The following is a 21,713-nucleotide window of genomic DNA, read 5'->3' on the forward strand; positions in this document are numbered from 1 at the left end:
GGATTCCCCGACCGAGGCGGTGCGGGCGATCACGAGGGAGAGTACTTGGAAGAACACTACATAATGTATAGAGTAACCAAGTACTCGACAAAGGAGACATAGGTAGATTACTACTGTAGGTATAGACTTTACAGTAGGATCAGGTCCATTTAATCCAAGTTATTATCGGACGAACGATAATCGGGACGATAACAACGTGCCTCAATTACTCCGCCTGGTTTGGTCTGCTCCCGGATCCACAGTAGAGTATGTACAGTACATATGAACTCTCGGACCTGCAGGAAGTGCAATCTCAAATAGTCATTGGTTTAATTATCTTGAATTAACCTCTGTCTAATAATCATAATTCGTAGTCATGTATCCTTCCATCCATTCTAGATAGCTTATTAGTTATATAGACTCAAATACTTCCGTTAGGCAACTATATCTACATTTTCCGAGCGCGTCAAAGGTCGTACAGTATGCATTGATTCTCTTGCAGTATTAGAAGAAGAGAATGTAGATATGACTCTGGCGAGCTAATGCATTTCCTTGTTGCATGTGATCCACTTTCATTTTATGGCCCTTGATAAGCCAGAAAATCCCCTAGCTAAATATTCACGGTATCTGGCCCGTATTCAGCAAAGATAGCTGCGTATAAATTGATAAATAAGACGAACCTTACAGGAGAAACCTATGCGGTAAAGTCGCAAGGCAACGAGCCACAGCACCACCCATGACCAGCATCAAGCGCGCCCTCGAAGTCGATGTTATGGCATCCATCGTCGGTACGCCACACGCTGGCGAGGAAGTTGAACCCTCCAGGGCTAGTCTCGGTGAAACTAGGGAGATTGTGAGATAGGTATATCCAGTTTGGATGGAGTGGTGATACTAACTAGATACCGCAGTGAACATCAGTACAGCCATTGAAGCCAGGTGTAGTCAACCCTTGGTAGGTAGATCCAGTGTTGTAATCGGTGAGGTAAACGTATTGGTAAGGGAATCCGTTGATGTCGATATAGCCACTAGCGGCCATCTGGCCGTAGAAGGCTGTTGCGTGACTAGCAAGGGATGTAATAGCTCCAAGTAGCAATGTGGTCTTCATTTTGACTGGTGTGATTTTGGATTAAGAGTAGAGTGTTGAAGAGGATGGATCTCATGATGAAAGGTTCTCAGCGAGGTCTGCGGTCTATTTATGTTAAGAATAACAGCAATTTTTGAATGTAGTCTTTTTCTCTTTCGATATTCTTCTTCCAAACTAGACTCTTGACTAATTTCTCACCTCATCGTCTGCTGAAGTAGCAAGCCAAGTAAATTTCCCAAACCCGAATGGAATTAGGGAGTCAGCCTAGAGAAGTAGAAATAAGATGTCAGAGCTAAGCTTCGACCAGAGTTAAGTCGCTATGATTTCAAGCCGTATTAAATACTTAGCACAAATATTCAATATTCGAATAAAAAAATAGCATTCTGTATAGCTAACATAATTCATATACACAATCCCAGCCTAGCTGGTTATCGGTTGCGTTGACTTTAAAGTCAGAAACTACTACCATACGTAAGGTGAGGACGCTGCAGCTGATAATCTGAATCCACTAGACAGCCACACATGCACTCTCTCCATAACAGTCGTATCTATCTCCGCATGAATACTTAGATATATCACTCATGAGGAGCTAGTGACCCGGTCCACCTACCGCAAACGGAAAGTGACATTTACGCCTCAGCCTCAACACGCCAACTAGTGGCTAGTCAGTCACCGTATTAGTCTACTGTGATGTCGAGTGTGAGTTATGGGCTGATAATCCTGCATACGAGTATGGGGACCATATCTATATGTACCGCTACAGTTGCAACCCATTCATTAAGATAGATTGGCTAGACCCTTTGCATTTGAGCAGAAGTAGATTCTCACTACTGCATATTCTTCTTTGAGACATCTATCCTTGGTGGAGGTGCTTAGATATACGGATACACGTAACTAATTCAAATTCCCAAAGGTAGTTAAAACTTGCTGAGTAAAACTTTACAAAGGTTAACTATGAAACCTAATCACTTTATATAGTAAGTACCTCCCTCAAGGCTATTCGAGGTTACTCGCCTACCATACACGGAATTTGCGATGCTTGATCAGAAATGGTTGAACCGTCCAATCTGAAGGGGGAATAAAATCAATCAGCCACTTGGTTAATCTAATCATCATGAAATATTTCTCGGTTGTCTCCAATTGCGCATCAGTTTCAATATCATTCTCTATGGGCCTTTCTCAAGCATAGACAAGACGAATATATACTTTGGATTTAGCCGGCATTGAGATGGATCATCTAAGTTGAGAATCCAATTTGCATTGGGTTATGCTAGTTCCAGTAGATTCTCTTAAGTCCAGAACAAACGTATATCAAAATCTAAAATTAGGAGTGAAAGAACACAAGCTGACGTGTGCAGTTCCCCAATGTCTTGGCATCCCACATGGCAGATTAAACACTCCCGCGAGCTTGGCTGACTGCCTCCGCCGAGACTCTCCATGCTTCCGCCTCCGCTCTCGCACCACCTATTACTATTCTGCATCTACATCGCCCTTTTCGTCCTCGCCTGCTTTGATCTGGTGGTCTTGGTGGTCAGAAGACCTGCCGCGGTGATGTTTCAGGTACGACCCTCGAATCTACGCTCCACGCGAGCTCCGCAACGTTGCGACTGCGCTTATACTAACAACCCGCTTCCCAGCGCCTCCGCGACGCCATCGACTCTCGCATCGCAGAGGAACAGGCACGCCAAAAGTCTGCGCAGGAAAATATCTCTAGATCGAATTCTGCTCGTCGTCCGCCTAATAGCAGTCTCTCCCCCGGTCAACGTTCCCGCCCTCGACGCAACACAGGGACCCCTGTTCGTGGGCCTGACCCCAAAGAATTCGAGGCTGAGTTTGCGATCGGCGACGATGAGGACTCGAGTCGTTCGGCTACGCCGCGTCTAGAGACGCCGGATGATGCTGCGGAGGGGGCTACCCCCGCGGAGACTGAGCGCAGCGAAGATGGAGAGAAGAGTAAGACAAAGGCTCCCGCTGCCGATACATCCGGAAAGGAGACTCCTTCTGCAGAGAAGGCGCCAGCGAGTCAGACAACGTCCGAATTGCCGGCAGAGGTGAGGGGAAAGCTGCGCAGGCTGGATAAACTTGAAGCCCGATATCATGGTATGCATTGTTGTTTACCCGGTTGTTACGGAGGGAGACTGGATAGCTAACTGGATGTTTCCTAGAACTCCTCAAGGCGTACCGCGCGGCGCATTCGCGTGTTCTTTCGATCGAGCCCTTCGAAGCTGCTCTACGCGAAAACACCCCCCTCACCTCGATTGCAGAACCGAAAGCCCTCACGGAGTACCTCAATCAGATGTCGCTGAAGAGCGATATGGTCATTGATGAGCTGAAGCGGGTGACGACCGACAGGGATGACTACAAGAAGAAGCTAGAGGAGGCTCAAAAGGCTACGAAGGCTGCGCATGACGAGTTGACCGGTCTGAAGAAGGAGAAGGAGGAATCTTCGAAGGAGGTTAAGAAGGCGCCCGAACAAAAGGAAGAAGCCAGTGAGGAATTTTTCTCTTTCGACAACGAGGTCCCCCGGCTCGAGGGAGAACTGAAGGAGAAGCAGGAGGAGGTCGACACGCTCAAGACCGAAGTGGACAAGCTCAAGAAGGACCTTTCTGTTGCGCGCGAGTCTACGGAAGGAATGGTTCAAAGTCTGGAGACGTCTAGCCGGGAGCTCGTGGAGCTGCGGGATACCAAGGATAAACTTGATGCCGAGATCACGACTCTGAAGACTTCCAAGGAAACGGACGTTACGGAACTCAAGGCCAAACTTGCGGATACCGAGTCGTCTCTGGAAAAGGCTACTGCTGAGGCAGAAAAGCTGAAGACCAAGTTGAAGGAAAAGAGCGAAGAAATCGAAAAGTTGCAAGCCGAGGCTGCCAAGGCGGACAAGACTGAAAAGCCAGAGGTCGACCCTAAGCTACTTGAGCAGCTGGATGAAGCGAAGAAGGCCAAGGATGCCAGCGAGAAGAAGCTGGGTGTCGTGCAAGGCTTGGTGGATACCTTCAAGTCGAAGCTCAAGGAGGCCGAGTCGCAGGTGTCAGACCTGAAGAAGGAGGTTGACCAAAAGTCTGAAGATTCCTCCAAGCTCCAAAAGATTGTCGATTTCGTGGAGGACGGTCTGACCGGGAACACGGCTTGGAAGTCTGCCAAGGAGAGTGTTGCTGCTGGCAAGAAGGCTGATTTCGAGGAGATCCGCAAGAGCCTTGCTCCCGCTGAGAAGGCCGTAGAGCTAACTGCTTCTGCCCCGGCTGCCGAGGCTGAAATCCAACCGGCTGCTAGCGGAGGAGCCGGTGGAGGCGCCGGCGGCAAGAAGAAGAATAAAAAGAAGAAGAAGTTAGGCAAGGCCGCAGAGGAGGCATCGAAACTGGAAGAGACGCCCGCCACAGAGCAGTCCACTAAAGAGACACCTGCTCCAGAGGTCTCCTCTGCAGCTCTTAAGGAGCTCAAGGAAAAGATCGAGTCGTTGACCCAGCAGCTGTCCGAGAAGGAGGCAGCGATTGACCGTCTTAGTGCAAAGCTCAAGGGCGAAGAGGATCTGAAGGAGGAAATTGAGTCCTTGCGTGATGACCTCGTCACCGTCGGACAGGAGCACGTCGAAGCCAAGGACAAGATTAAAGAGCTTTCTGCCGAGAAGTCTGCCTTGGAAGAGACCATTGGTAAATTGGAGAAGGAGCTGGCCGAGGTCCGCACCAGCAACGCTTCCAGCTCTGCCGATTCTCAGAAGATGCACAACGACCTGAAGGATGAGTTCCAGCGTCTCAAGACTCAGTCGGCTACCCTGGAGACCGACCTTTCTGCTGCACAGCAACTGGCTGCTACACGGTTCAAGGATCTCACCGACCTGCGAGAGACACTCCAGAAGGTCCAACCTGAGCTGCGCAACCTGCGTGCCGAATCTTCAGAGTTGAAGACTATCAAGGAAACTCTCGCTAGTAAGAATGGCGAACTGAGAAACCTTGAGTCTAAATGCGATGACCTCCGCGCAGAACTGAAGACTGCCAAAAACAGAGTATCCGAGCGTGATTCGGAAGTCAGTACTTTAAACAAGAAGATCCGCCAAGAAACGGATAGTCGCCTCAAGGCCGAGGAGCAGCTCACGGTTGCCCAATCTGATCTGCGCTCTGCCGAAGCTAGAAAGCAGGACGCTATCAACGCCAAAGACAAGACCGCGGGAGACCTCAGCAAGGCCCAGGATGGGCTGAAGAGCTCACGCACCAAGATTCGTGAAATGGAGGAGCAAATTTCCCAGTTGAGCAAGGAGGTAGATGGTCTGAAGGAGGAGATTCAACTGAAGACCGCACAACACGCTAGCGCGCAGAGCCTGATGGGCAGCATGCGTGATCAGACTGCCGAGGTGGCCATGCAGATGAAGGAAGTGAAGGAGCGATGCGATAGCTTGGAGGAAGAATTGGCCGATGCTCATCGATTGCTGAATGAGCGGACTCGTGAGGGTGAAACCATGCGCCGACTGATCAATGATATTGAAAGTCGCGCCGAGGCCAAGGTGCGCGACTTTAAGGAGCGAATGGAAGCTGCCGTCGAAGAGAGAGACCGTGCCGAAGATGAAGCCAGTACCCAGGGCCGTCGTCGTGCCCGAGAAATGGAAGAGTTGAAGGCCACGGTCCGCGAAGCTGAACGTGCACTCCGTACCGCCGAAGAGGACAGAGAGAACCTGGAGCAGTCTCAAAAGGACTGGCGTCGCCGTCGTGATGAACTTGAATCACAATCCGAGCGCTCCACCGAGGAGCTTGCTGAGATTCGCCAAGCCATGTCCTCCCTCCGAGAGCAGCTTGACGAAAGCGAGAAGCAGGTTCGCGACCTCGAAAAGGAAAAGTCCGAGCTACGCCGCTCTGTCGAGGAAACTAGCAACCGACTGGAGAAGCTACGTCGATCTCACAAGACACTGGGCGAAGATGTGCGCCTTCGTGGATTGGAGTCTGGTCGTCAATCGTCACGGTCGTCTATGGACTCCGGTTCCCGCCGGCCAAGTGGTGTCTTGTCTCCTCCTCCTCCACAGGACCGAAGCTCTTCTAGTCGGAGAAGCGAGACACCCTCTGGCACTGGAGCCAGTCCTAGCGGGTCTATTGACTACATGTACCTGAAGAACGTGCTTCTGCAATTCATGGAGCAGAAGGATAAGAGTTATCAGAAGCAGTTGATCCCCGTGCTGGGGATGCTGCTCCATTTCGACCGGTATGTACAAGCCTTGCGTTTAGACCAGACATTAAGACTAACATTCTCCAGTACCGACGAGCAAAAATGGATGTCAGCAATCATGTCCCGCTGATTTGACTCATTGCATCTTCCATCTTCATCCACCCTTTTCATTGGCATGCAGTGACCGGGTCTTTCTTCTTATGTATAATATCCACCGTTGCTAGTATTGATTTAACCAGTGTAGAGATATTGAGATCTCTGTGGTCAATTACATCCTCTGCAATTCTTTTCCATTCCAAATCCGATCAATCTATTAGTTTCTAGAAGCGTGCGCCCTGCGATTGACATGCCGAGTGGGTCATTTCGTCGGTCTCGGAAGCTACCGAAGGGACTGTCGGGGAGCCATAAAACCCCGAGTCCGCAACTCCAAACTTCCCCAACTGCATCTAGAAGCCCTTTCCCTTCTCTATCGACCATTCCATACATTCCATACTCTCAAAAATGGCCGACCAACCTACTATTCGCCTCGCGACAGCAGAGGGTACGTACCACATCCTCTACCCTCTTCCCTTGCGCATTTCACCAACCCTTCACGCTCCCATTACCCTCCCATAACTACCCCACTAACTAACTTCCAACCAGACGTCCCCCTCATCCTCCAATTCATCCGCGAACTAGCCGACTACGAAAAAGCCCTGCACGAAGTCGAAGCCACCGAAGAATCCCTCCTAGCAACCCTCTCCTTCCCCAACGACCCTCCCAAGCGCGGCTCCGTCTACACAGCATTGATCACACCCCCACCGTCGCCACAGAACCCCTCCCCAATCCCTGTCGGCATGGCCTTGTACTTCTACAATTACTCTACCTGGCGCTCCGCCCCAGGCATTTACCTCGAGGATCTGTATGTCCAGCCCTCGGCCCGGGGTAATGGCTATGGCTTTAAGTTGTTGAAGTACCTGGCCAAGCAGGTGTTGGAGGTTAAGGGCCGCAGGTTGGAGTGGAGCGTGCTTACTTGGAATACGCCGAGTATTGAGTTTTATAAGCAGGTTGGGGCTAAGGCTATGGATGAGTGGTTGAAGATGATGGTTGATGGGGAGGCATTGGTGAAGTTGGCGGAGGGGGCGTAGGGAGATGGATGGATGGCGTTGGGATATGATTCATGTTGTTATGATATAGATTGGATAGGTAAAAGTATTGGTGTTTTGTGAAAATATACAGTTAAGGTTATGCACTCTAGCTATAGAGATAAACCTTGTATTCCATTGAAAGTACATTCCTCCTGGATCTGCTCGGCCGCTTCCCATCGCTTTTGATTCCAGTAGATCAACCCAAGGTTGTTCATGCTCCCCATTGTATCACGGTGGTCGTCGCCGAGCTTGGTCTTGCTCGTCTCTATCACCTTCGCCTGTAGCTTCTCGGCCTCTTCCCATCGGCCCTGATTCGTGTAGGTAGACGCCATGTCATCCATGCTCCTTAGGGTGTCGGGGTGGTCGTCGCCGAGCTTGGTCTTGCTCATCTCCACCATCTCCGCCTGGAGCTTCTCGACCTCTTCCCACCGGCCCTGGTACGAGTAGATCAAGACCAGGTTGTCCACGCTCCTCAGGGTGTCGGGGTGGTTGTCGCCGAGCTTCATCTTACACGTCTTCATCACCTGCGCATGGAGCTTCTCGGCCTCGTCCCATCTGCCTTCCAGCCAATATATGTTGGCTAACATTGCAGTGCTATCGATGGTTTCTTCGCCATCTACACCAAATATTACCACTCTCTGTTCCCTTGATTTTGATGCCATTGCCCTAGCGTCCGAGACATTACCCATTTGGCTTGCGTACAATGCACCTCCATCAAGTAGTGTAGCCCATTCTTGTTCGGAGCCCTGAGATTCTGGCCGATGTGACATCGCTGATTTCACGTGCGGAAAGAGCTGCCGGCACCTTCCCTAGTTTTTATATTCACTGTTTGGAAAATGTTCGCAAAGGATGCTGATGAATTGCTCCTTCCATTGCTCCATCTGCCCGTGATATTTGAGCCATGCGCGCACAGTCAGTTGCACTAGTGTCCAGCATCCCCCGGACATTTGCCCAAATTATTTCACCTGCTCACTGAGCTGATGGATTCGCTTCTCACCCCTCCTCGGTGGTCTGCGACCACTCTCTGCCAAAACTTATATCAAGTAATGCCCAGATTCTCTTTCGAAACGTCAGCAACAGCTTTCGCCGGTTCGGCAACGTCAAGATTACTCCTTACTCGCGTTGGTTAACGACGAAGCATTACCTCTTCGATGCTAGAAGCCCTATGTGATCGTCTACTTAAACATCCATGGCTGCATATGGACAAGATAGGAATATTATGAAAGAATAGGTTCCATATTAAGGTGACACATTTGAACCTCGTGGGTGCGCCTCAATCGGCTGCACAAAGAAAGGATGCTCGACACATAGCAAAGGGACAAATAGGCTTCTACTGCATATTATATTAGACTGCCCTTATAGCTATATACCAATAATTCTGGAAGTTATAACAAGTTCAACCGTACTCCAGAATACGACTTAAGTTGTGATCCAACGCGCGAGACTAACCAGGTTCTCTCGGATAGCATTTTGATATATCCTTCATAAGAAGTCTGACCATGACTCTTCCTTAGGTGAGACTGTCATTCCAATTGAATGTGCCCGTGCTGTGACCGATCTGTACGCCGCTATTACTACCCGAAAACGAGATGTTATATATGCTGTGTGCGTTGCCAGCCTCTCTGACAGACAATTTCGAGATTGTTTGGGAAATAACCTTGGAGGCATTTTGATCGGCTTTAAGTAAGCGTGATTGCTTTTCGGTCTCTTGGATAGCCAGAGTTCGCTCAGCGCCGCCGTCTTCGTCCTCACTTTCGTCCTCTGGGATTTCGAGTTCCTTCTTGCGCTGCAAAGCGTCGTCTTGTTTTCTCTTTGAGTTTAATGATGGATTTTCTGATCGGACCAGAATGACCCTTTAATTTATTTTATTAGCACCTATTTTTCAGCATATTTTTCAGCATATTTTTCAGCATATAATTAGGTCACGTACAAGTTAGCGCTATCGATAGCAAAGTGGACGATAGCCTGACAATAATGAACCTGTCCTGAATGTCTGGATTTTTTCTTTGTTCCACCGACCGTCATTCGATCCCTGAGGGAGAGCTTTGAAGTGCTGGAATGTTTCGTCCACTGCTCAAGCTTCTTTTGAAAAATCTGCGCATACCTGCCCACACTTGTTCACGGCTGCAGCGACACCGGTCTTCTCCAGGCCCTCTTTCGCTTCGACATATGTTTTGTTATCAGATATTTGGAGATCCCCGAGGGCTAAGAGCGACCGCTATATAGCTCCCAAGTTAGATGTCACATCTTGTATTGGATCGTTCGCTTCTTCAAGGCCATTGACAAAATCTCGAAGATGACTGATGCTGGACAGTTATTGGTTGCGTCATGAGGCTAGAAATGGCTCGTAATTCTATAGGAAGACGATGCGTGAGTTGCTGATTGTTGATTGCATTTGTAAAGAAACTTTCATCCACCGGCTTCATATGTATATATTCTGTTCTCTCGACCATAGTGTTCAGCCTGTGGAATGATACGGACCACAGATCTGATCTGTCTCTCTCTACCTCTCTACCCCAACTGTTGTTTGGCTTGTTTGCAAAATTGGCGTTTTACAAACCCTGAAGACCATACAAGCCGAATACGGAAGCAACTTTTATGTTGTTATTTACAGCTATACGGGAATACCGCCAAGGAAACGGGTCAGGCGCAAGGTAACTGTGTTGGTATAGAGTGTTTCAAAAGAGGGTTCGAGAAAGAACCTCTCTGGGTACGTGGTGAAACTGATTTCGAACCATCATGTAGTATTCTGCCTCCTTTCAGAGGATGAGACCGTATTTTCCCTTGTTTGTTGTCCTGCAGCGTAAGATCGACTTGCACTCATTTGTCTCGTTGGTTCTATGCTTTGAAGGGAAGTGTGGTCTTGGCTTTGTAAATCGGGTTCGAATGAAAAGGATGTCGGCCCATCAAATCCCCAAAAGTTATCGTCCGTGTCTCCGACGTCTGGCCAAGTCATAGGTTGCTGACGATGAGGTGTTTCAAAATCGCTGGAGGGCTTATCCCGAGGCCTGAAACTATGGGCTTCAGAGGTTTCTGTGGTAGCAACCTTAGTTCCGTGGAATAGCGGCGAGGGTAGATAAAATACTACAGACCTCCTGTTGTGATGCGTGAGATGACTAGGTACGTAGAGTCCGAAACGGGCGGCGAAGGTGCGCCGTCAAAATCCCAAAAATCGTTTGCCATAGCGAAGGTTGCCTTGGAGCGCGTTTACTCGTGAGATAGAGCATTGCAATGTTAGAGGAGGGCCTCCGCACTGACTAGATAAGCTTCAGTACTATATACTATTATTTAACTCAGGGGGATCGCCCAAAATAAAGAAATATGCTATGTGAAGAATGATATTCTGGAAATGGCATGGGGTACAAACGATTTATTCATGTACGGAGTAAAAAGGGTTGAATCCTAGCAAGGGCTCCGAATAGTCACCGTCTCGGCCGAAGCTAACGCACGAGCCATTGGCCGGACAAGCGATCGATCGATCCACTTTCATTTTGCGGTCTGACACCTTGCGATCTGGTTGGCTCGCATCATGTGTGCTCCGTAATGGTTTGCATCTCGAGTATCATCTGGTCTCTTGAACTTTGGATTGATCCAAATGATTAGTTATCGACACACTGCTACAGAGGCCTAGGCCATGGCCTAAGCCCGGACCCAGAACATCGCCCATAGATTACACTCAGAGATCTTGCTCTATGCCCTATAAACAACGAAGTTTGAACGGACGACCTCAAAGCCACTTAGCCCTTCACTGGATAAACACGGACATATTTACCTTATGCTTCTCGGCGATTGCGCGTGATTCTAGCCACTTCCAGTAGATCCTTACTGCTGGTTCCCGAGGCCCCGGTATTACGAGAGGCTCGTCGGGTATACGTCTGGGTAGGGATAGAGTGACTATGGACGCACTCCCGGTTAGTGCTGGCAGAACATTAATAATGGTTGGAGGATATGGTGGCCCAGTCCATGCCCTTTGCTCCTTTTTCGACTTTCTCCCTATCTGACTTTCGAGAACTAGATCTCGACGAATATCGTTAAGGACATCAGCCTGACAATCAAGGCTCCCACCACCATTAACATGCTCAATGAGTCTTTCTAGGTGTGGGGCTATCAATTTGATGCGACTGTGACTAACCCCTGGCACGATACGGGGTAGGGCTAGGGGAATATGAGATCTCAGATGTTCTACCGGAGTATCCAAGCATGGCGGCGTCGTGCCAAGTTGTTTCCAATGGGTCGATTATCCGAGTTTGATCTGCATCGCCACCAAAAGAGCTATAGGTCATGGCGAATATGTCTAGAGGAGGGGTAGCGTAGAGCTGTACTCCGTCAGTGGTTAGCCGGGTATACCTGATGCCCAACGAACATCGGAATCCGCCACATGGCGATAAGTAATGGTAACCACGAAACAAATCTTACTGTCAAGCCTGGCTTTCCAACTTGACCCGAGATGGACACTAAAGGCAGCGTCAAACCTTCTGCAGTGAGGCAGCTAAAGGATGGAAGAGGGAAATTTGCCAGATTGTTAACGGTCGCTGGTTTGCTTAGTTTGCATGGAGCCTTCTAGTCGCCTTTGCCTACGGAGACATGTATCGGTACAACTAGGGGTACAAACTCAGGTACCAGTACTGCGTAGGTAGTGTCAATCTTGAATACGAACGAAGCCTTGTTTACAGATCTCTTCATTGTTACATGAGCATGGATTGAATGCCATAGCAAGTTGATTTTATGCATCCAGAACTTGATTCGTAGTGTGCTCAGACCTTTCCAGCCCTGTATGTCGTAGGTGGATATAGACTTCGCCAGCACACTTTAGATACTTTCCCGACTAGACGGAGTCAACCTTACTGCCAGGAGGACCAAATAACGGTCTAAAATTTAGTAGGGCTGAAAATATCTTGTGGAAATGACTGAAAAAGAATCATGGTCCATGACCAAAGTGTATTTCAATCTCTAACTATGCACTATCCCTGATAATCGAGGTCTCCTACACAGCTCTACCAGACAAGCTTCGCGGTGACGTCGTCAGTGACCCGCCGATCGGACTGGTCATTTCGGGTGACGACAACCTTTTCCCCCTCCTCTTCATCCCTCCTCTCCCTCCAAATCCACACTCCCGCAATGGCGACTGCGACCGAGGCAAATGCCTTAGGGTACAATTTGAAGGTGGACTATGTGATACACTACAGCTTCGGTGATTCAGGTGAGTGACCAGCCTCGGCAGCCACAAAAAACGTGGTTGGACTCCCGATCGGACGAACTGAGCCGAGAGACTAATGTGCTATCTCACAATCCACCCAGACCAGGCGCAGGCAATTGCACAGCTCGAGAAGCTGCTCCAGACCCTCGCCAATGCTGGTTTACAATCTGAAGTCCGTCAGGGCGATGAGACGTCGCTGCTGGTCTTTGTATGTGCTTCGAAGAAGCGGCTGAACAGGGCGGTGTATCGGTCGCGGTGAGTTGCTCGTGGCTTCGGCTGCTTTTTCTGCGGGACCGAGATCTAGAAGTATTCGATACTAATTTTGCTATCATTTCAGAGTCCGCGACTGGCTTTATGGTATTCGTAATGCCGAACCAGAACCCGCTAGCTCTATCGAACCTCAGAATGAAGGCGAGCGACTGCGGGTGATCAACCAGATGATCACGCTCCCCACCGAAGAGGGCGGCGCCGGTATCACCCCGAAACACGGTGAATGGAAAAACGTCACTGGGCTCTTACCTCTGCACGACGAGGAGACCAACAAGAAATGGCTGCACGAATGGAGCCAGAAGACCTTCCTCTCGGAAGAGGACTTGGATCAGATCCGGGATAAGTTTGGTGAGAGTGTCGGGTTCTACTTCTCGTTCCTCCAGTCCTACTTCCGATTCCTGATCTTCCCGGCTGTGTTTGGATTCTCGTGCTGGCTCCTCCTCGGGGGATATTCGATTGTGTATACCTTGGTCAATTCATTGTGGTGCATCGTCTTTGTGGAGTACTGGAAGAGGAAGGAAGTGGACTTGAGCTGTCGCTGGCAGACCAAGGGTATTTCAGCGGTGCAGACTAAGCGGCGCGAGTTCAAGCCCGAGAAGGAGATTCGTGATGAAGGCACTGGCGAGACGCGGGGAGTCTTTCCTGCTACGAAGCGTATGCAGCGCCAGCTCCTCCAGATTCCATTCGCGTTGGTGGCTGCTATCGGTCTGGGAGTGATTATTGCAACTTGCTTTGCGATTGAGATCTTCATCTCGGAACTGTACAATGGTCCTCTGAAGAGCTACCTGGTATGAGCCCTATTTCAATTTTCTCGAATGTTTTTTCCAGTCTTACTGATGTTCCCAGACCTTCATTCCCACCATTCTCCTCTCTGCATTGGTGCCGACCATGAGCGCAGTCCTTATGTCCATTGCCGCCAAGATCAACGACTACGAGAACCACGAGACCAACGATGCTTATGACTCTGCACTCACCCAGAAGGTCTTTGTGATCAATTTTATCACTTCCTATCTGCCCGTCCTCCTCACAGCATTTGTCTACGTGCCATTTGCCAGCCATATTGTCCCATATCTGGATATCTTCCGGCTGACTATCCGTCCTTTCGTGTCCAAAGAACACACTGCCACTGATTGCTCAAGCTTCAAGATTGATCCTCATCGCCTGAGGAACCAAGTCATCTACTTCACTGTCACTGCCCAAATTGTTGGATTCGCCATGGAGACTATTGTCCCATACATTAAGCAGCACGCGCTGCGGGAGTACAAGGAGTACAACAAGAAGAAGAATGGCAAGGCTGAGAATAATGGTGGTAAGGATTCTCCTGAGCGCTCGCCCATCATGACCTATGACGATCCAGCCGAGGAGAAGGAATTCTTGAAGCGTGTCCGTAACGAGGTCGAGCTCCCCGAGTACGTAGTGACCGATGACCTGCGCGAAATGTGCATTCAATTTGGCTACCTCGCGCTCTTCTCACCCACATGGCCTCTTGTCCCGGTATCATTCTTCATCAACAACTGGATCGAGTTGCGGTCCGATTTCTTCAAGATCTGCAAGGAGTTCCAGCGACCCACGCCTCTTCGATGCGACACTATCGGCCCCTGGCTAGACACCCTGGGCTTCTTGTCCTGGGTGGGCAGCATCTCCAGCGCTGCGTTGATCTACATGTTCAGTGGAGATTCTCAGACCGGTCCCAACGGACAACCCACCGATATCAAAGGATGGGCATTACTGTTGGTTATCTTCTTCGCTGAACACCTCTACCTGATCATCCGCTACGCCGTGCAAACAGCCATGAACAGACTCGAGCCTCCCAACGCGCGCAAGGAGCGTGGCGAGCGGTACCTCATGCGCAAGCGATACCTTGAATCAACCCTGCAGGCTGAGGCAAACGAAGAGCCAGAAGAGAAAGAGCTCGTGTCCGATGTTCCACCGGAACTGACTCGCTCTGCTCTCGAGGAGGATGCTCGTCGTAACTCTGGACACTCTGCGGACCCAGCAGAGAGGTTCTGGATGCGTCAGCGTGGCTGGACTGAGTCAGCGAAGGTGGGAACGGGGATTATTCTGGCCCAGCCCACCAAGGGAAATGCCAAGAAGCAGCAGTAAGACGGGGTGTGATACAAGGTGTGGTTGATATGTTTGATATACGAGGTACAATTTCGTTTCAGACATTTGGAGTATGAGGTATGGTATATCTCTTGAGCTTAGAAATTATGATTTGTGTATATGATCCTTGGATATGGTGAATATGATTTTCGGCCGTACAGAATACACTAGAGGCTGAATGGAGGAGGTATTACATGTAGGTAGCTCCAGGTAGAATACGCTGGAATCGTATGTTTAGCAGGGCTGTGGATGACAGAAGTTCCAGTCAGGATCATGCCAAGACTGAATGTCCACTGAATCTTGTTGGATATAATCGAGTGTCATCGTGTGTACAAGTTGTGTAAGATGAACTGATTATTTAGATAAGAGTGTCTATAGAGACATGATCTAAACGAAGTAGGCTAGTGGCTACATGGGCTAAATAGGCAATGACTACACTCGGCGACTGTCGGTCGTGACTGCCTTCTTAAAATCTGGCAGAATATTTCTGTGTTGATCTCTCGCGGGTATTCAGGAGCGGAATATCCCCTTTCCTCGGCTCTCCGCCTTTCCCCCTTCATCATCATCGGAAAAACTACTTTCCGTACAGAATCCGGCCGATCGGCATCGGATTATCAAAATGCCGAGCAACGCACGGGCCCCAGGCTGGCAATGCAGCCTGACTCAGACATTCTTAAGTAATCTCTCTCCCTCCCACCTCCCGCTGCTTACAGCATCTTCATCTGCTTACCTCATTTTAGCGGTTGAACCCCAAACCACCTGCGATATCACCACGCTGGTCTGCGAAAATTGGATAAGGGGAATTAAAGTCACTATCGAAACCGTCGTCACCTCTTCCCCAATTTCACCCTCATCCATGCAGCCTGCGTTGGCGCCAGCACCGCATCCCAGTATGCAGAACCCTGCTCAGGTAAGCAACCCATCCTCGACGCGTTTGTCATCAGATCGATCTTCCCGCTCCAAAGTACATCGATCCGATGGCCGCATGGCATGAGGGAGATGCACCTCGAGCGAATGGTATCCAGCATGTCGTCGCGTCGCAGTGTGCCTCCGTCGCCTTGCCGCGGTCCTCCGGATGTCGCCATCGGTTTTGGGACATTTTGTACTGACGTATTCACTATAGGACCACGCGGATCAGGGTACGTGATCTACATAGTTCCCATCTGGTAGCTACTTCAGATCACTGTTATCAAATCGGATGTTCAAGTTGTCATGGCCCGCCAGGGCTACTGATCGTTTAACTCCCGACTGGTAATGGTGGTCTAACGCCTACCACGTGGGACACCAAGACGCGTATCAAAATGCTAACTATATCCCCGCATCTCAGTGCTCCATGACCAGCTCCTGGCTGCTCAGCACAACATGCACCGTCCCCAGGGCGGTCCGATCCAGCAGCACCTGCAGCCGAACACTGCTAGCCCCCGTGATCAGGCTAACATCGACCCGGCCATCTCTGGTGCCATGATGTCTGCTGCGCCTCAGACCCCTACCCAACCTCAGCAGGGTTCGCCGGACGATGTTACCCCCAAGAGCTACGGCAAGCGTGAACTGTCAACCTCCAAGCGTGCTGCTCAGAACCGCGCTGCTCAGGTATGTGGTGGCATTTGCGATTTACCCCGTTCCCCTTTCAGGAACACACCTAATCTATTTCACAGCGTGCTTTCCGCCAGCGCAAGGAAACCTACATCCGCAAGCTGGAAGCTGAGAACAAGAACATCGACGCTCTCCGTGAGCAGATGAAGGCCATCCTCAATGAGAACTACAGCCTACGTGACTACGTCGTCACCCTGCAGAACCGTCTCATGGACGCCTCCATCGATGTCCCCGATGCACCGGGTAACATCGATCTTAGCCAGCCCCGTCACGACCTGTCCATGGCCGCCGCCATGCCCGATGCCGGTCCTGCTGGCCAAGTGCCCAATGCGCCGGTTCCTCAGCAACAGGCCCAGCACCCTGGTTCTGCCGGCGATGAGCTGAATCTGAACAGCATCGCCGTCGCTGGCCTTGGCATGCGCAAGCACCCGGACGAGAACGCTTTCATGGCTGGTAACTTCCAGCACAACAAGCGCGTCCGCGTCGATGACAACCAGGGTGACCTCTCCGACGCTATCCCCAAGCAGGAGGCTCACCACGGGCTGCCCATGGCTTAAGAGACTTCCCGAGGTGACTTCTTCCTTGCTCCTTCTGCAACATGTTCTGAACCCGCCGACTCGATGTCCTCTTCCAGCCCCACCGGTATTGACACCCCATACCCCATACCTCATACCCCCATCTTTCAATCATCTCTCTCTCAGGCCTTATGCCTGATCCTCACACCTTCGTTCGGCCCGTCTCTCCACCTATCTTCATCTACACCCCCTTCCCAATTCCCACCCTTTATTCGTCGTTAGCTTTTCTTCAGACGGTGTGTGGCGCCATTCATGTTTTCCTTTTTTCTTTTCACTCGGCGGTGTTATCTTGATATTCTACTCCTACTGCATTTCTGAGCAGCGGAGATGCTTTCAACGGAGTATGAGCTTTTATCAATGGGATCTTTTTGAATATTGAATCTTTGTAACGTAGTTCTTGTGGATATTCTAGGTGGTATTGAGGTTCGTTAATATGCTTCGTAATACGGTTGATTAGGCGTTGTTTTGGGAAGTCGGAGTATTGTCTTGATGCTTTAGTTTGCGGAATGTCTACGCGCTTGTAGTCCCTGTTTAAGAGAACTATTGCTCTCCTGTACTTCAATCTGTCTCTATGAACCCCTTCGTCCGAGTTACCTACTTGTCCGGCTGATCAGTGACATTGGAATTTCTACAGACGACAGTACTTTGTAATCGATCCTTGCTGGGAAGATGTACCACTAGTGCAATTTAATTATCCGAAACAGAGCTTGCATGAAACTTGACATTGTTGGCAAATGAGTAGAACATTTGGGAAGGCCGTATCCGGACTACAAGAATTGCTCTTGGAGAATCTCGATTCTTGAGTAGCTGGTTCTTTCTGATGCCACTCCTGATATCCTCATGCTGTCCTGCTTTTCGCGAGTAATTTGGCGAAAGCCGCGTAACTAGTAAGGTCGAGGATGTTTCTCCCGTCCGTGAATGCTCGTATCTGTTTATCAAAATGTCTCAGCAAACCGTCGTCCAAAATTCTCCCGTTGTCGCAAAACGGGTACCATTCGCGATATTCTTACCACTCTGAAAAGACGCGGCTTCCGCCACCTGCACGATGCGAAGGATGAACTTCTCAGTAAACCTTTTCTGTTCCAGACCTTTCTTGATCAAAGAATCTCCAGCACTTCCAGTGGGAGAACACAAGTCCTTCGCGTGGTCGCCGATGACTTCTTCAATCATATGCCGAATACTAATCAGGTGTCCCATATCCCAGATCCTTTCGGCGACAGATGGAAATTCTGGCTTGGACCATGCCTGCTCCGCCCATTCCCTGAAGTGATTCTTAGCGCTTTGTTGAAGCGGCTCGAGGTCGTATTTGTTGGCCAGAGCGTAGATGTCGAGGTCCAGCCATGGGTCAGTAGCTGGTGATTTCAGCCCCTTGGCTTTAGAAGCTCTGTAACCGTGACCGTACATGTAATGAACCATAATTCGAATCAATGCAGGGTCGTCACATGGGAGATTGATTTCGCCTGTCTGGACTTCCTGTATGCTGTGAGTGAGATATTACCCTGTTTGATGGAGGGGCTTCGCGCTTTACCTTGAAAGATTCCCTGCAAATTGCACTGAACACGGTTGACTGAGGACATGCTATAACTCGGTGGACTCGATGAATGTCATCACCAGATGGTGAGGTCGGAGTATTCATCTTTCTGGAATAGGCCTGGCAGAAACTTCGCATAGCTGTAAGGATTCAGTGGTTTGGGTTTATCGCGAACGCGATATGGTACGGCCATGATGTTGTTGAAAGCCGTCGAGAGTCAGAAGGAGAGGTGAGCGGCAAAAGGACCAACGCGAAGAGGGAAATGGAGACTAAAGAGAGAGGAGAAATGAAGAAAACAACAAGGTGGGCGTTTTGATGAAAGCAACCTTAAGTCAGTCAGTTTCCGCAGCTTATCTTGTTTGCTCGCGATGTGCTCATACTGCTTCCAATAATATACCAAATTTACAGTCACATGCGTGGTATTCCCTTTCCATTACCTCAGAAGAGAATCGCATTGATACTAGCTAGAAATGATCCTAAGTAAAAAGAAAAGGCACCCTAAGAGCCTAGGGAATAGAAAATAGAAAGATTATTTTAGGCCCTGATTCGGAAGTCGGGTTGCTGGTCGCAATACTAGCTGTAACTGGCTCCTCTTATAGCAGACGATCATTCGACAAGAATATATAGAGCGCCACACCTTGCGCAACCAGATGAACAAAATACATACCAACGGAGTATGAGATCATATCTAATTGATGATGTATGTTGGATTGTCTTCGCCAGGGATGTTGACTCACACAAGTAGAATCATCTTACCCGGGCTCGAATGCGCTTGTGAAAAGAAAGAACTCGTAATACCCTGAAACCTAGCTTTGCATTTATATAGGTAGTGCTCACCTTGTCTGAATCGCAGTGTCCAGTTTTCGGTGGTTGTAGAAGAAGGCACATGAGCATTTTGTTCCAGAAGGTCATTGAGCTGAGCACCCGCGAAGAACCACACATCGTCCTGATCCCCCTGAACTCGTAATTGGAATAGGATCCAGAAGCTGTCGGATACGAACCAGCACTTAGCAGTGCCTGTGGAATGTTAAGGAGTATAGGTGCTCGTACGGTATTGCCAGCTTGGTCATCTCGAGGAAGCACCATTGTCCCTTTTGTGGTTGAGTTGCCATTTTCAGCATGGGCGTATATAAGATAACGAGCCATACTCCTTTGATATGGCTAAGTCTATAAAGTATCCCTAATGTAGTGATGCCGATAGGGTCCGGGCTAAGCTTATTGTATACTGCTATGTCTTCTTTCTAGGCAATTGCTGCGTCAAAGGAATATAGAAACTGTGGATAAGATATAAGGGCAAATCATTACAGAATTATGAGGGACTTATAACCTATGAACCCCTAGGACCTAGTTTGTAGGAGGTTAGAATATAGATAGAGAAGCCGAAGTTATTCTGTCTGGGTAGAAAGACCAAGAGGGTATATAATCATGTCTAAATAGGCCGAGGCGACAGAAAGAAACAATGAGCATACGCTGGTTCTAGGAATATCTACGAGACATCCGCTAGTGGCAGCCAATTTCCATTAAGATATTTAAAGAGTAAAGAGTACTAAGCGTAGCGTAATAAGATAATAACTTTAAATTAGTCTGACATCGCGGTAGTATAGGCCGTATGGTTCTATGCTTCTTCTATTCGTTCACAAATCTTCAGCCTATTAGTAAGTTAAACTACGTTACTTCCCGGTGTGGGTATACTATGCTCCTCTCTAATAGTGTAAGATAAGATACCTAATAGAGGATCACACTACCGTGAACCCTTTTATCGATTCCTTATAATTCTACCGTCCTATAATAACGTGGATCCTCTCTATTGATTCTAAGAGGATTATCCTGAAACCGATTAATTTCGGCGGGCTAATCCCCTACTAGTTACTAGCGGGCGGATTTAGGTTAGGCTAGCAATACTTATAAAGCTTTAGATCCGTATATCATTTCTAGGATATATAAATTTATTTATAGTTATCCTAGTGTATAAGTCCCTAGTAAATCCCTTCGTGCCTATAGATTTACTTAGGAGAGCGTACTATATCGCTTTATTATACTAGTAGCAGGATTCGAACGGAGCGATACGCCGGGTAAAACGTGTGATATTCGTTTTTAAGCCCGTAGGATGCGGCACTCTATATAGGAAGGAAGTAGTAGGTAATATATAAGCAGAGGTAATGTCGGACTCTAGGCGGTGACCATAAAGTCGTGGTTATACACACAAGAAGATAGTGTGCATAAGGATTGGTAAATACTCAAGGTAGTGTCTGGTTTACACTGGTATGAGTCTATCGGTCGTGCGCACTTCTAAGAAGGAGAAGCACCACGATTGTGGAAGAGTACCACCGATCTAGAAGAGAGATCACAAAGGATGATAAACTTGATTCAATTTAGCTAGGAAACATAGCAGTATTTATGTCTTGGAAACATGGTAAAAGATCGCATAAGAAAGTAAAGAGTATTGGAGTGTTAGATAGTCTCCTGCCTAGATAGGCAATTCAATGCGAGTATGCAATTCAATGCAAGATCGTTGAGGATCAATTCGATAGATCTTATAGAGAAGATCTAGATGAGAGAGGGGGTCCTTCGTCATGTGACCCCACAACATCCACATGTTGACAGGTAAGTTCAGCTACGAAGCTTATATCGATCGGTATATAGATCCTAGCGGTATATAGAGCTCCTCTAAGTACCTATTATCTAAGCTAACTTAGGGATCGAATATATAGAATATTATACTAGTGCAAACGGAGGTTTTCTAAAAAGGAGGAATTAGCGTTCTAGCTTCAAAGTGGTAAAACGCCCAGCTTCCATAAATAGGAGACGCGTGAACAGGAAGAATACGGAGATAGGTTTTCAGGAAAGTGAGTAGTATAGTTAATAGGGGAGTGCCTAGGCTTTAATGTTCAAGTGTAATAGCAGTACTCACGACATATCTGGTAAGTAGTATAACCGTCGGTGTTGCTATTAAAGGTCCCCCGGAAGCAAAGGATCCATATACCAAACTAGTCCTTCATTTCCTCGCCATCCCGGTGAATACTGGTAAATTTTCTCTAGTTGGGTTTCACGTGAATAGAGGGAGCACTAGGGGCACGCTCATCGTATAAGCTCCAGCTGCATA

At 48.7% G+C, this 21,713-nt stretch overlaps 7 protein-coding genes across 7 annotated transcripts; 4 read left to right on the forward strand and 3 right to left on the reverse strand.

Annotated features, from left to right (window-relative positions):
• Positions 1 to 874: 874 nt before the first annotated feature.
• On the reverse strand, positions 875 to 1,084 carry N7496_005558 (uncharacterized protein; the record flags this gene model as incomplete). The annotated part of the gene is made up of 1 exon (XM_056698487.1): positions 875 to 1,084. One exon carries the CDS (start codon positions 1,082 to 1,084, stop codon positions 875 to 877), a length of 210 nt encoding a protein of 69 aa, XP_056557012.1.
• Positions 1,085 to 2,500: 1,416 nt separating this feature from the next.
• On the forward strand, positions 2,501 to 6,344 carry N7496_005559 (putative vesicle-mediated transport protein (Imh1); the record flags this gene model as incomplete). Its single annotated transcript, XM_056698488.1, has 4 exons — positions 2,501 to 2,623; positions 2,701 to 3,163; positions 3,229 to 6,250; positions 6,302 to 6,344. 4 exons carry the CDS (start codon positions 2,501 to 2,503, stop codon positions 6,342 to 6,344), a joined length of 3,651 nt encoding a protein of 1,216 aa, XP_056557013.1.
• Positions 6,345 to 6,715: 371 nt separating this feature from the next.
• On the forward strand, positions 6,716 to 7,341 carry N7496_005560 (GNAT family N-acetyltransferase; the record flags this gene model as incomplete). Its single annotated transcript, XM_056698489.1, has 2 exons — positions 6,716 to 6,755; positions 6,857 to 7,341. The coding sequence occupies 2 exons, from the start codon at positions 6,716 to 6,718 to the stop codon at positions 7,339 to 7,341; spliced, it is 525 nt and encodes a 174-aa protein (XP_056557014.1).
• Positions 7,342 to 7,451: 110 nt separating this feature from the next.
• On the reverse strand, positions 7,452 to 8,111 carry N7496_005561 (Tetratricopeptide-like helical; the record flags this gene model as incomplete). Its single annotated transcript, XM_056698490.1, has 1 exon — positions 7,452 to 8,111. The coding sequence occupies one exon, from the start codon at positions 8,109 to 8,111 to the stop codon at positions 7,452 to 7,454; it is 660 nt and encodes a 219-aa protein (XP_056557015.1).
• Positions 8,112 to 12,459: 4,348 nt separating this feature from the next.
• Positions 12,460 to 14,911, forward strand: N7496_005562 (anoctamin family protein; the record flags this gene model as incomplete). Its single annotated transcript, XM_056698491.1, has 4 exons — positions 12,460 to 12,541; positions 12,640 to 12,793; positions 12,876 to 13,596; positions 13,655 to 14,911. 4 exons carry the CDS (start codon positions 12,460 to 12,462, stop codon positions 14,909 to 14,911), a joined length of 2,214 nt encoding a protein of 737 aa, XP_056557016.1.
• Positions 14,912 to 15,803: 892 nt separating this feature from the next.
• N7496_005563 (transcription factor kapC) lies at positions 15,804 to 17,061 on the forward strand (the record flags this gene model as incomplete). The annotated part of the gene is made up of 4 exons (XM_056698492.1): positions 15,804 to 15,821; positions 16,035 to 16,050; positions 16,239 to 16,501; positions 16,567 to 17,061. 4 exons carry the CDS (start codon positions 15,804 to 15,806, stop codon positions 17,059 to 17,061), a joined length of 792 nt encoding a protein of 263 aa, XP_056557017.1.
• A 963-nt stretch (positions 17,062 to 18,024) lies between these two features.
• Positions 18,025 to 18,803, reverse strand: N7496_005564 (BTB/POZ domain protein; the record flags this gene model as incomplete). Its single annotated transcript, XM_056698493.1, has 2 exons — positions 18,025 to 18,559; positions 18,691 to 18,803. The coding sequence occupies 2 exons, from the start codon at positions 18,801 to 18,803 to the stop codon at positions 18,025 to 18,027; spliced, it is 648 nt and encodes a 215-aa protein (XP_056557018.1).
• Positions 18,804 to 21,713: the final 2,910 nt, after the last annotated feature.

This window comes from Penicillium cataractarum (genome assembly GCF_028827025.1).
Source record: "Penicillium cataractarum strain IBT 29864 chromosome Unknown utg000004l, whole genome shotgun sequence".
Lineage (NCBI taxonomy): Eukaryota > Fungi > Ascomycota > Eurotiomycetes > Eurotiales > Aspergillaceae > Penicillium > Penicillium cataractarum.